The sequence below is a fragment of the Megalobrama amblycephala genome, linkage group LG13 (genome assembly GCF_018812025.1).
Source record: "Megalobrama amblycephala isolate DHTTF-2021 linkage group LG13, ASM1881202v1, whole genome shotgun sequence".
In the NCBI taxonomy this organism is placed as follows: domain Eukaryota; kingdom Metazoa; phylum Chordata; class Actinopteri; order Cypriniformes; family Xenocyprididae; genus Megalobrama; species Megalobrama amblycephala.
The window spans coordinates 4896171-4910011 of record NC_063056.1 but is presented as its reverse complement, the minus strand read 5'-3'; the positions used below and the strand labels follow the sequence as shown (position 1 = coordinate 4910011).

Below are 13841 nucleotides of genomic sequence, written 5' to 3'. Positions count from 1 at the left end.
ATATATATTAGTTGCATGTATATATATATATATATATATATATATATATATATATATATATACATAAAACGGCAGAACATGGGTATAGACCTTATGTAGCCCCGCCCCTTTTCAGTGCTGCGCTCGTTGTCTTTTGACTTCCAGCTTGTATTTCCACAGCTATCTTATGTATTTATGAATGAACTGCTCATTTTAAAATCTTCCCGGTCTACTGACATTTGTTAAGACATCTGCTTTAAACATAACAATGCTCATGATAACTTTCATTAACTCTACAACACGTAAATCCACTTCACCAGCTAATTATTCTTCAACAGCGATGCCATAGAAATATACAGGGCTACCGCAAAAATGGAAGTTCAAAGACAATATTCTAAAGATGGTGGCGCGCATGTTTCTCTGGAAAATAAGGTCTATAGAGCTTGGCAAACTACGTCACTGCGCGTTGCATTCTGGGTAGTCGCCACCATGTTTTATGTCACGCTCAGGAGCGTACAATGACAATAAATACAAATCACCAGATGAAAAAACAACTTTATTTACGTTAATTTTTTAAAGAGCTGCTTGTACTTACTGAAAATAAATGGACTAATATTTGAATCTCTTGTGTTCATTCGATCACTCAGTCGTGTGGCCAGGACACAATATACACACGCATAGAAATCATAATCAGTATACTGACGCCTTCTATCGGACCACACACAGGACAAAAGAGATTTCTCTATTTCAGTTTTTAATAACTAAGTGGCACCGATATATCTGCCAGATAAAATAATAAACACAATATAGATTGATCTCAGCCAGCATATCATCATATCAAATTCTGGGCTATTAGTATGATTTTTACTTACATTACGCCACCTTAAGCTTTTTAGAATGTCCAGAAAATGGGACAAAATGGCGCTCCATTTCACATTCGTTTTCCACGCTGGTCAGTATGCATATAGTTCATACCACAGCCAGCGTTCACCATTCTAATATGTTTTTAACTGTATAATATAAATTTTAACATCTTTCTCCACTATTTCCCAGTCTCTACTGTACTGTCCGTGACCTAATGTCCCAGAATGCAATGCGCTGCTGACTTCAGACCGTATGTAGCCCCGCCCCTTTTCAGCGCTGTGCTCGTTGTCTTTTGACTTCCGGTTTGTATTTCCACAGCTATATTACATTTATGAATGAACTGCTCGTTTTAAAATCTTCCCGATCTACTGACATTTGTTAAGACATCTGCTTTAATCATAACAATGCTCATGATAACTTTCATTAACTCTACAACAAGTAAATCCACTTAACCAACTAATTATTCTTTGACAGCGATGCCATAGAAATGTACAGAGCTACCGCAAAACGGAAGTTCAAAGACAATATTCCAAAGATGGCGGCGCGCTTGTTTCTCTGGAAAATAAGGTCAATACAATACTTCATACTTCAATACTCTTGGCAATACTTCATAATCACCATACAATATTAGGACATAAGACTGTAAGCTGAGAATTCACAATCAGTTTCCTGCAGCACTTACCCAACTGCTTACCAACAGAAATCATGCATGCGTTTGCCCTCATATGGTGTCATACTTTTTTTTTTTCACGTACTAAAACGTACTAAACGCCATCTGTGACGTGGATGACGCTGTGAATATCGCGAGATAAGACGGGATGAATATGGCTGCAGTTAAACTACAGAAGAATGTCGTGAGTCAGACTGGAAAACACACTGCTTCTGTTATCTTTCTTCATGGTTCAGGTGATTTGAAGGGTTATTAAAATCTTTCTTATGCAGATGCATTGTGCCCACACCTTTGAAAAGAGAAACTTATCCAGCGCACTGAGCGCAGTTCACACAGGACGCACGCAGGACAACTGAATGAAACCTAAGAGACGCGTTTTAAAAGTTGAACTGTATGAAATGTAGTTTTAAAAACGCATCGCTTATGGTGTGAAATTTAGGCTGACATGTTCAAAGACAAGCACTTAAAGAAACAGTGCTGACAGAGCGCAAGAAGTGAATTAATTACGGCTATCCCGTTCAGTTGCACATGCACAACACGGATCTGGTAGGCTAGATAGCCACATACTGAAATATCTCTGTTCGCCATTGTAGCATAATAAAGTGTATGCATATCTAAATAGTAGGTGTTATTCATTCATTCATACTTAGAGACATAGTATGGATTTGAACAAACCCATTATTATAAAATGTGTTTAATTTGTCCTGTTGTGGACATAATGATTCCTCAGATCAATAAAATTAGCAAAAGAATCCCAAAGATTTACAGTGAAGAGGGAACTTCACTTTAGACTTCTTTAGACTTGGGCCAGTACCACCCCAAACACTCTAAACCACACTGCGACTCAGAACACACTGACAATACACATTTAACATGCAACTAATATTTTCTTGTAGATATGTTTAATGCAAATATTGTGTTTGTACTGTTTGAATGTGTTTAAACTAGTTTAGACACAACTGAATAACTGAATCCAGTGTATGGTGGTGTATATTAACCGTCATCTGTTTCATTTAGGAGACACAGGGCCAGGTTTGCTCAGCTGGGTTTGTGATGTTTTGGGACAAAACCTGGCATTTGAAAACATCCGGGTGATTTATCCCACAGCGCCATCCAGGTAAACATGCCTGGACATTCCCTTCAAAGCACCTCTGTGTCGTTATTTTTATTTGATTTATAGTAAGTGCAAATGTTTGTGACAGTCTCAGTAATAGTATCTAGATCTAGTACTGAAACATGCCGAGTATCAAAAATAATAAACCAAAAAGCAACCTTATACCATTTATTCTCTTGATTTATAGAAGAAATGTTTGGGGGGGGAGTGAGTATCTGTAGCGGATACAGGACTCTGCCTGATTGATGCAGTCAGTCAACACAAATAAATAAAAACTCTTATTAAATAAATTGTTTTAATTAATTGTTAATTTAATTTAATTTAATTAATTGTCCACAAACTTACTACTTACCCATATTATTTTGGTTGCCCTTTATTTTAGAGTATGTGCACTTTCAATGTACTTACAGTGTATTTACCAAGTACTGAATAATATAAGGTAACTACATGGGTTAAAGGGTTAGTTTACCCAAAAATGAAAATAATGTCATTTATTACTCACCCTCATGTCGTTCCACATCCGTAAGACCTTCATCTTCGGAACACAAATTAAGATATTTTTGTTGAAATCCAATGGCTCAGTTAGGCCTGCATAGCCAGCAATGACATTTCCTCTCCCAAGATCCATTAATGTACTAAAAACATATTTAAATCAGTTCATGTGAGTACAGTGGTTCAATATTAATATTATAAAGCGATGAGAATATTTTTGATGCACCAAAAAAAAAAAAAAAAAAACAAACAAACAAAATAACGACTTATTTAGTGATGGCCGATTTCAAAACACTGCTTTAGGAAGCTTCAGAGCGTTATGAATCTTCTGTGTCGAATCATGATTTGGATCACGTGTCAAACCGCCAAACTGCTGAAATCACGTGACTTTGGCGCTCTGAACCGCTGATTCATAACACTCCGAAGCTTCCTGAAGCAGTGTTTTGAAATCGGCCATCACTAAATAAGTCGTTATTTTGTTTGTTTGTTTTTTGTTTTGTTTTTTTGGTGCATCAAAAATATTCTCATCGCTTTATAATATTAATATTGAACCACTGTACTCGTATGAACTGATTTAAATATCTTTTTAGTACCTTTATGGATCTTGAGAGAGGAAATGTCATTGCTCCCTATGCAGGCCTCACGGAGCCATCAGATTTCAACAAAAATATCTTAATGATGATCACATTAAAATAAAAGCACAACGCAAGCAGCGCTTTTTATTCGCTCCTTGTGGTTTTCGCTTGTTTTTGAATATGGAGATTAGGGCTGGGCGATATATCGCATGCGATTCTCACGCGCATTTCGTCAGTAAAGCCGGTTCCCTGATTGCCGCTAAATCGCCATCACCTGCTTTCAAATGAAGCGCCATTTAACAGACAGAGCCGTAGTTCACTGATAAGCCACGCAGATATCGCGTTCATTATCGAAGGCGATTCATCTGCGATATGAACGTGATATTGCGTGGCTTATCAGTGAACTACGGCTCTGTCTGTTAAATGGCGCTCCATTTGAAAGCAGGTGATGGCGATTTAGCGGTAATCAGGGAACCGGCTTTACTGACGAAATGCGCGTGAGAATCGCATGCGATATATCGCCCAGCCCTAATGGAGATTCAGGGGCCCATTCTTTGTACGTTGCTAACTCAGTTAGCTGGATTTGATTGAAGCGATTTGGCATTATCTTGGATTGTTCGGTTCTTCGACGCTCATCCTGGACTTGCTGTCACACCAACAGGTCTGTAAGCTTAAACCTGCTCGGGAGCAGGCTTATTTCATGTAAACAGGATTAGATTGCATCTTTTTAATCGGAGGTGATGCTCAAAATTTGTCCCAGCCACTGCTACTTTCACACAAGAGTACCCTAATATAAACCAGGGACAATAATAATGATTTAAAAATAAATTTGCAAATAATATTATAATGTTGTGTAGTATATCATAATATAGACAAAGCCAGTTTTACTCATTGAGAGATTCATTCGTGAGGGAATACCTAATAATTTTATTGGAGTCTTACATGATGTACAGTCTATGCCGTGCATGCATTAATTTGAACCGCAACAGCTATGGGAGTGGCTTGATGAAGCGCAGGAGATGCAGATAACTTGAACTTGACCCTTAAGAAACTTTAATTAATGCTGTCAAATCTGCTTCAAAGGTAAATTAGTTGCTAATTACAACATTGAAATAAAAAGTGCCTGTACAAATACTAGAAGTTGTGAATATAGCCTAAATAATTGGGTAATCATGTAAAAAAAAAAAAAAAAAAAAAAAAAAAAAGAAAGAAAGTGCACATTTCATTTATCTATTATATAATTTATGTCGTTCTTCTGTCATTTTATTTGCATGGCTGTTTCCTTATAAATGTCTAGAAATTCATCAAGTTTTTTGTCAGGTGTCTTTTTAAAATATATGATGTCATTACATTGCTGTCTTGACTCCAGCCAATCGCTGCATTACTGATCGTGGTTTCGAGTATCGATACATCTGCCATTTTCAGGGAAAATGAGAAAGCGCAGTAATCTTAGACAACTTAATCCAGATATTTTAATCCAATCCGCAAATTTGTTTGAAGATCTAAATTAGTGTCACGTTAGGCACAGAGACAAACATATAAGGTCCATTTGCAGCTTTTAATGGGGTAATCCAAAACGTAATCCAGAACAGGCAGGGTCAAAATCCAAAAAGCAGTCCACACAACACAAGAAAACAAACACAAAAAAAACAGTGACGTAAATGAAACCTCAATGACAAAAGCAGAAACAAACAGGGTATAAACAGACAGACACAAATGATCAAACACAAAACAGCTGAAAGCAATGACGGGATAATGAGTCCGGGAAGTGGTTTATGGGAAATTAAGTCCAAAAGAGGTGAGAAACAGTCCGGGTTGGAGTGCCCTCTGGTGTATAAATAGGGCACTCCAACTTGTGATCATGACAATTAGCCAGAGTTCAGTTATCATGATCATCTGTCAAATCATCTCAGATGTATTAAGCAAGGAACGCCCCAGTTCTCTTTCAGAAGACGCGTAATAGGTTGTTTGCAATCACATGGTTCTGGTGACGCGCGAAATACCGGTGGAGGGCAAGCAGTGAAAATTAGAATGGAAGAGATGGAGAAAAGTATTTTCTGTGCTGGTTTAGAAAGGTATAAACAGAAAATCACAACATATGTTGGACGTGATCTTTATGTTATGAAGATGAGCGACTTTTTCACTGAATTGAAAGACTTTCCTGCCATCGAGGAGGTAGATATAGAGAATGTAAGCTGCCGTCACGCCGCATTCAGTTCTAGTCTGGGTTTGTTTATATCACGCTGCCTTTCTACTAGTTCAGTTAGGACAGTAGAAAAGGTGAAAATCGTATTACACCGTCCAGTTTTTTCTTTGAACGATGATGTGAGCTCCTGTTGCAATTCTCGATTCAGCATAAATGACCTACAATGGCGACATTTTTCACAATCGCGACAGAAAATCAAAAATGTAAAAACACAGTAAGGAAAGCAGGTTGAGGAGGTGACGGGAAGATGCCGTATATCAAATCTAATAATGTCTCTGATTTAACCCACTCCCTGTCACTCAATAAAATAATCACATTTTGAAAGTGTTGTCTTTGTTGTTGAATCGACTTCTGTCAGCTTGTTAAACATTTATTTATTTGGACATTTTGTACCATATGATGGCTGAAGCAGCAGCGCGTGACACTGTTCTCATGGTAACCAGATCAACATTGTGAACGGAATACTACAAAACTGATGTGAAAACACCAAATTATCATTCAATGGGATAAAATAGCTTCTCTTCCCTGCAAACGATACCATGAAGAATGTGAATATTTGACCAAGTCAGAAACAAATAAGGTAAGCAGGTATCCATATTCATTTCAGTATCAGCAGACGCAAAACGCTATTAAAGGTGACAACTTTTAAAGTTAAAAAACGATATAAGTTATAAAAAAAAAGGTTTAAGTTATAAACGATATAAACACCTTCTGGGTTCTCAATTTTAACGATTTGAGCAACCATAAACGACGCAAAACATACGAATTTTGAGTTTTTGTTAGGATTCCTATATAGAAAAATCACTCCCTGCCCTCCAGACTCATTCGCGCTGCTGCTGTGACATCATGTGCAAACAACCTATAGCGCCCCCTACCCTATAACAGTGAAAACACGAATTACCGGAAAAACTCGTCAATGGTGGGGAAGCGTTGTGTCATAAATGACGGAAAATCTCATCAATGGTGGGGAAAGAGTTAAACAAAGATAGGATTACATTTTCGGATCAGTTCAAGCTGAAATTCAGCTAAATCCAAACATTTTACAAAGCATTTTCCACTACTTTGTGAATGTAGTAATTAAAGGAATAGTTCACCCAAAAATGAAAATGTGATGTTTATCTGCTTACTCCCAGGGCATCCAAGATGTAGGTGACTTTGCTTTTTTTAACTTGTGATTTTTAACTTGCGGTTGTGGTCTGTCAGTCGTATGCATGTCAATGGGAACTCCGTCTATAAGAGTCAAAAAAACATGCTCAGACAAGTCCAAATTAAACCCTGTGGCTCGTGACGACACATTGATGTCCTAAGACACGAAATGATTGGTTTGTGTGAGAAACCAAACAGTATTTATATAATTTTTTACCTCTAAAACACCACTATGTCCAACTGCCCTGTGTATCTGGTTAGTGAGGTCAAAAAACGCGTTCTGAAGCTTCGCTTCAATGTGTGCGAGACATCACTTCCGTTATCAGAACGCGTTTTTTGACCTCACTAACCAGATACACAGGGCAGTTGGACATAGTGGTGTTTTAGAGGTAAAAAATGATATAAATACTGTTCGGTTTCTCGCACAAATTGATAGTTTCGTGTCTTAGGACATCAATGTATCGTCACGAGCCTCAGGGTTTAATTTGGATTTGTCTGAGCATGTTTATTTGACTCTTATAGACGGAGTTCACATTGACACGCATTATACGACTGACAGACCGCAACGGTTGGAGTTAAAAATCATCATTTGTGTTCGACTGAAGAAACAAAGTCACCTACATCTTGAATGCCCTGGGGGTAAGCAGATAAACATCAAATTTTCATTTTTGGGTGAACTATCCCTTTAATGTAATTTAACTTTAATAGAATTATGACTTTGTCTGTTTTACTGCTATAATTGATTGTTTTTAGGCCGTACACACCTATGCGAGGGGCTCTGTCTCATGTGTGGTTTGATCGTCACAAGATTTCCCAGGATTGCCCAGAACACTTGGAGTCCATAGATTCCATGTGTGATAATTTAAGCGCCATTGTCCAGGATGAGATCCGAGCGGGAATACCTAAACACAGGATGGTTATTGGTATGGCTACTGGCTTATCTCTCTCCTATCCTCTACATAACTCTCTCTCTCCTCCCCATCCATCTATCTCTCCCTACCTTATTGCTTTCTCTGTCTTACACACTCTCACACTCCACTTGTTCCAAATTAAGCAGAGTCTCAGACCACTGCTCATAAGTCTCTCCCTCGTTGTGTGAAATGAAGAATGAAACTTATCAAGTTTCTTATTCCTTTCATTTGTTGCCAGAATGGGCCAAAAAGAATTTCTGGATGATTCTCGGGTTTCTGCTAAGCTTTATCTCAAAATATTTGGGTTATGGGGTTCACATATTTATCACAATGAGATAAAAGTGGCAGAAAATCATTCAGTAAAAGGGATATTAGCAGAACCTAGGTGAATTTCCTCAGGGCGTGTGATAGACAATAAATGAGGTTACGTTTTGCTCAGAGTTAAAAAACCTAATTGCACCAGTTGAGGAAGGGTTAACCGACAAGCCAATAACACATAAATACCCTAAAATAGTTTTGAGTAAAATGTGAAAAGTGCAAAAAAAAAAAAAAAAAAAAAAAAAAAAGCCTTTGTGTGAAAAGGCTCTGTGTGGAAGGACAGAAAAGCCCCTGAACTTGGTTCCAAAGAAACTGATTCAAAAAACACATGTTCCTGTGAGACTGCTGAAATATTATCTTCCTAAATCATAACATTTTGTCATTAACTATAAATACTCATTGGAGTCACTCTGCACGCTGGAGAAACGAAGTGGTCTGTACGCTGAGTCCACTTCCCAGGCTGACGGACTGACAAGCGCCAGAACTTTCCATGGAAAACGGTTTCATATATGGATTGTGTTTTTCAATCTTTTAGGTGTCGTGGTTAATGGGAAAAGCCCAAGTCAAACATGCATGCACAGATTATTTTTAGCCAAACAACTAAGAGGTCCTACAGTATGTTTTTGTCTTTTTGATTAGATGAGGAGTGCATAAAGGGAAAAGTAGTAGAGCTGTTAATTAGTCCTGGAGATATAACTGATCACATCTTCTGTACGAGAGGTTTAAAGAACATGTGAACTCCATCCTCTGTCTCAACATGACTCCTCCCATCTGCTCTGACAGACTGATGGGTACTCGTTCACTTTCCCAGATGTAGTGCCCAGATTTGCCCAGATGTGTAATATTAAGCACAGGCATGAAAGAGGACTTCAGAAAAATGGAGGTTTGATGATGTGGAACTCAAGGCTAGCTTTCTTTTCTCTTTTTTTTTTTTTTTTTTTTTTTTTCTTTTCTTTTTAATTCACAACTTACTGGGGTTTTTTTGTTTGTTTTTTTTGTTTGGTTGGACTGTAGGCTATAGGCTACTGTAGACCACTTTGAATTGCATACACTTATTAGTGCCGTCATGACTTCATTGCTCCAGAGTGAGAGGATTTTCATAACCTAAAGAAACAGTTCACTCAGACTTAAAGGGTTAGAAGCACCTTCTGAGATAAACATTCATGCTGCTCCCCTGCTAGAACTTATTTAAAGAAGGTCTTCAAATGTCCTTTAAAGGGTTAGTTCACCCAAAAATGAAAATTCTGTCATTAATTACTTATGTTGTTCCAAACCCGTAAGACTTCTGTTCATCTTCGGAACACAAATTAAGATCTTTTTGATGAAATCTGAGAGATTTCTGTCCCTCCATTGACAGCTACACAAAAACTTCATAAAGAGATCGTAAAACTAATCTATTTGAATTGAGGGGTTCAAATCAAGTCCAAATCAAGTTCAAGTCCACATTTTCTGAAGAGACTTGATCACTTTATATGATGAACAGATTGTATTTAGGCTTTTACTCAGATATAAACATTCATCAACACACACATCAGATCTGATAAACGAAAGCTTAACTAAGTTTGCTTGACATGCGAGAACCAGTGAGGTTCATTCTCATGTGTTACACAGCGCGTTTGAGCTTCTGCAAGAACCAATGAGGTTCATACTCGTGTTAAACAGCACGTTTGAGCTTCCACAAGAACCAATGAGGTTCATACTCGTGTTAAACAGCACGTTTGAGCTTCCACAAGAACCAATGAGGTTCATTCTCGTGTTACGCAGCACGTTTGAGCTTCCAGAAGAACCAGTGACGTTCATTCTCGTGTTACGTAGCACATTTGAGCTTCTGCAAGAACCAATGAGGTTCATTCTGATGTGTTACGCAGCATGTTTGAGCTTCTGCAAGAACCAATGAGGTTCATTCTCGTGTTATGCAGCACGTTTGAGCTTCCACATGAACCAATGAGGTTCATTCTCATGTTACGCAGCACGTTTGAGCTTCCACAGGAACCAATGAGGTTCATTCTCGTGTTACGCAGCACGTTTGAGCTTCTGCAAGAACCAATGAGGTTCATTCTCGTGTTACGCAGCACGTTTGAGCTTCTGCAAGAACCAATGAGGTTCATTCTCGAGTTATGCAGCACATTTGAGCTTCCACAAGAACCAATGAGGTTCATACTCATGTTACACAGCACGTTTGAGCTTCCGCAAGACCTACCTATTACGATCTCTCTATTAACTTTTCAAGCGTCAAAGTGTCAGTTGTGTAGCTGTCAATGGAGGGACAGATTTCATCAAAAAGATCTTAATTTGTGTTCCGAAGATGAACAAAAGTCTTACAGGTTTGGAACAAACCTGTACATGAGGTGAGGGTGAGCAAATGATGACAGCATTTATTTTTTGGGGTGAACTAACCCTAACTGTCATAGACTATTTTTACATATGTTCAACAATAATGCCATTATTGACAATAAATAATGTATACATGTTTGTATAATGCAATTAAAAATTCACAGATTATGAGCACAGTCACTGATGTGTGGAAGTGCAAACAGTTACAAAAATACAATTTTAAAACATATATAAAAATTGTAGTTTGATAAATCATTGATATATCAATGACTCAAGACCGGTGTCTGCCACTGCCAAATGAGAAAAGATGGCTCATGCTACTAGCAAAACCACCTGCTGCATGCTTTCATTAAAAACAAACTAAATGTGACCTCCCATGTCAACTTAATAGCACAAAAAAGTATACATTTACAATTACAGTGATTCCTTTCCAATCTAAGAAGTTTAATTCCTCCTTAATCATGAAATGTTAGGGTTTCATATTTCCATAGTCTTTCATTTTGCGACCCTGGCTTTGTTATATGATACACGGTAAATAGTTCCTTGTGCAAAAAGAAGTACACTTTAGCATAGTTTTTTAAAAAGAGTATGAAAATAGTGATGGCTTGTCTCCGTGAATACAGTAAGAAATGATGGTAACTTTAACCACATTTAACAGTACATTAGCAACATGCTAACGAAACATTTAGAAAGACAATTTACAAATATCACAAAAAATATCATATCATGGATCATGTCAGTTATTATTGCTCCATCTGCCATTTTTTGCTATTGTTCTTGCTTGCTTACCTAGTCTGATGTTTCAGCTGTGCACATCCAGACGTTAATACTGGCTGCCCTTGTGTAATGCCTTGAACATGAGCTGGCATATGCAAATATTGGGGGCGTACATATTAATGATCCTGACTGTTACGTAACAGTCGGTGTTAAGGCCTCGGTATACTTCAGACGAAGTTCTTTTTCATTCTTCGTTTAGGGGTAAAACGAAGTTCGAAATGCGTGACCAGCGATATACTGTAAACGAACATTTGACGCCGCCCACACCGCTGAGAGCGATGGTTATATGAATATGTAAATATGTGCTGTGCACTTTCTTCTCAGTAACAGAATAAACACATCAAAAATGAGAAAACAGCAAGCATTTATTATAGAAAGCATAAGAAAAACGTCTTATCATAACAGCATGGGAATGTTAGCACGAGCTCTGCAAAGTAGCACTCCAGTCACGTCACGTCATACAGCACTTTATTCAATAGATTGCTTAAAATCAAGAAGCTTTACAGTATCAAACATGAAAAACAGTGTTAGTGCCTCATTTTTTTTTACAAGCACAAATTCATTTTGTACTATAAAGAGGCTATCCAGTGTGTTCATGTTTTCACCCACGGAGATTTTACCTCAATGAATTCAACACACGAAATGACTCAAAGATGCGACCCACGCGAGTGAAGGCGGAGCCTCAGCGCACACCTCCTGTTACGTTATCGTCACAGACCAATGGTAGTACGAAGGTGTTTTGCAGCTGAAGCGAACTTTTCCTGAAAGTTCGCTTTGGCAAGCCGTTTCGAACTTCCAAAAAGAACACAAAACGAACTTCTTTTTGGCCTGATTTTGTTCGAAATGACGTCACATCAGTTCGTTCTTTGATTTCGTTTGAAGTATACCGGAGCCTTTATGTTGAGATTCGCCTGTTCTTCAGAGGTCTTTTAAACAAATGAGATTTATATAAGAAGGAGGAAACAATTGAGACTCACTGTATGTCATTTCCATGTACTGAACTCTAGTTTATTCAACTATGCCAAGGTAAATTCAATTTTTGATTCTAGGGCACCTTTAAGTTGTCATTTATTTCATTAACATTATCTGCAAGTACAGTTTAAAAAAACACTACACATTCAATAAAATTAAGCACTTCTGTTTCACAAGGGAAAACTATAAATATATATCTATAAATGATTGTCTCAAAACCTAGTGACCACTGAATGCACACAGTGTGATTAAGACCTTGTCTAATGTCTCTGCTTGACACAAGGTGGCTTCTCTATGGGTGGTGCCATGGCACTACATCTGGTTTCCAGGTACCACCAGGATGTTGCTGGCATCTTCGCTCTGTCCAGCTTCCTTAACAAAGACTCAGTTGTATATCAGGTAGTTAATACTCTTCAGAATGCATTTTTCTTTTAACGATGTCAAACACCAGAAGTAAAATAATCTATATTACCTTGTGCACAGGCAGTAGAAAATGCAACACAGCGCCCCCTACCTGAGCTCTTTCAGTGTCATGGCACAGCGGATGAGTTGGTTTTCCATAGCTGGGGCAAGGAGACAAACTCACTGTTGAAGAAAGCTGGCCTCAACACCTCTTTCCATTCCTTCCCAGACCTCAACCATCAGTTGTGTCGACAAGAACTGGAGTTACTACGGTCCTGGATCCTGAAGAAACTTTCCCTTTAGAGCATCCTTAATGCTGGACAATGACCACTGCTTGCCTTTATACAATCTATAATAATCATCATTTACTCTCCCTTATGTTGTCAAAAAGAAAGTCATTTTTCTTCATATTTAAATATAAACTTGGGGCAAACGGTGAAGGAAAACCATGCAAGTGTGCAGCATACACTACTGTTCAAAAGTTTGGTGTCGGTAAGATCATTAAATGTTTTTGAAAGAAGTCTCTTCTGCTCACCTAGGCTGCATTTATTTGATTAAAAATACAGTAAAAAAAAAACAAAACAAAAAAACAGTAACAATGTGAAATATTACAATTTAAAATAACTGTTTTCTATTTGAAAATATTTTAAAATGTAATTTATTCCTGTGATCAAAGCTGAATTTTCAGCATCATTACTCCAGTCTTCAGTGTCACATGATCAGTGTCACATGATCCTTCAGAAATCATTCTATGCTGATTTTCTCCTCAAGAAACATCTCTGATTATTATCCATGTTGAAAACAGTTGTGCTGCTTCATATTTTTGTGGAAAACGTGTTGCCTTTTATTTTTCAGGATTCTTTTATGAACAGAAAGTTCTAAAGAACAGCATTTATTTGAAATAGAAATCTTTTGTAACATTATAAATGACTTCACTGTCACTTTTGATAAATTTAATGCATCCTTGCTGAATAAAAGTATTTTCAAAAAGAAAAAAACTCAAATTAATCTCAGAATGTGAATTTTACAGAATATCCTGACCACACTTTACACTGTACAGTGTATATTGGTCTGGCTTCAA

At 37.6% G+C, this 13841-nt stretch overlaps 1 protein-coding gene across 1 annotated transcript; it reads left to right on the top strand.

Moving 5' to 3' along the window:
• Positions 1-1595: 1595 nt before the first annotated feature.
• On the top strand, positions 1596-13280 carry lyplal1 (lysophospholipase like 1). Its single transcript, XM_048153776.1, has 5 exons — positions 1596-1749; positions 2531-2630; positions 7800-7969; positions 12642-12757; positions 12842-13280. Exons 1-5 carry the CDS (start codon positions 1662-1664, stop codon positions 13061-13063), a joined length of 696 nt encoding a protein of 231 aa, XP_048009733.1. The 5' UTR covers positions 1596-1661; the 3' UTR covers positions 13064-13280.
• Positions 13281-13841: the final 561 nt, after the last annotated feature.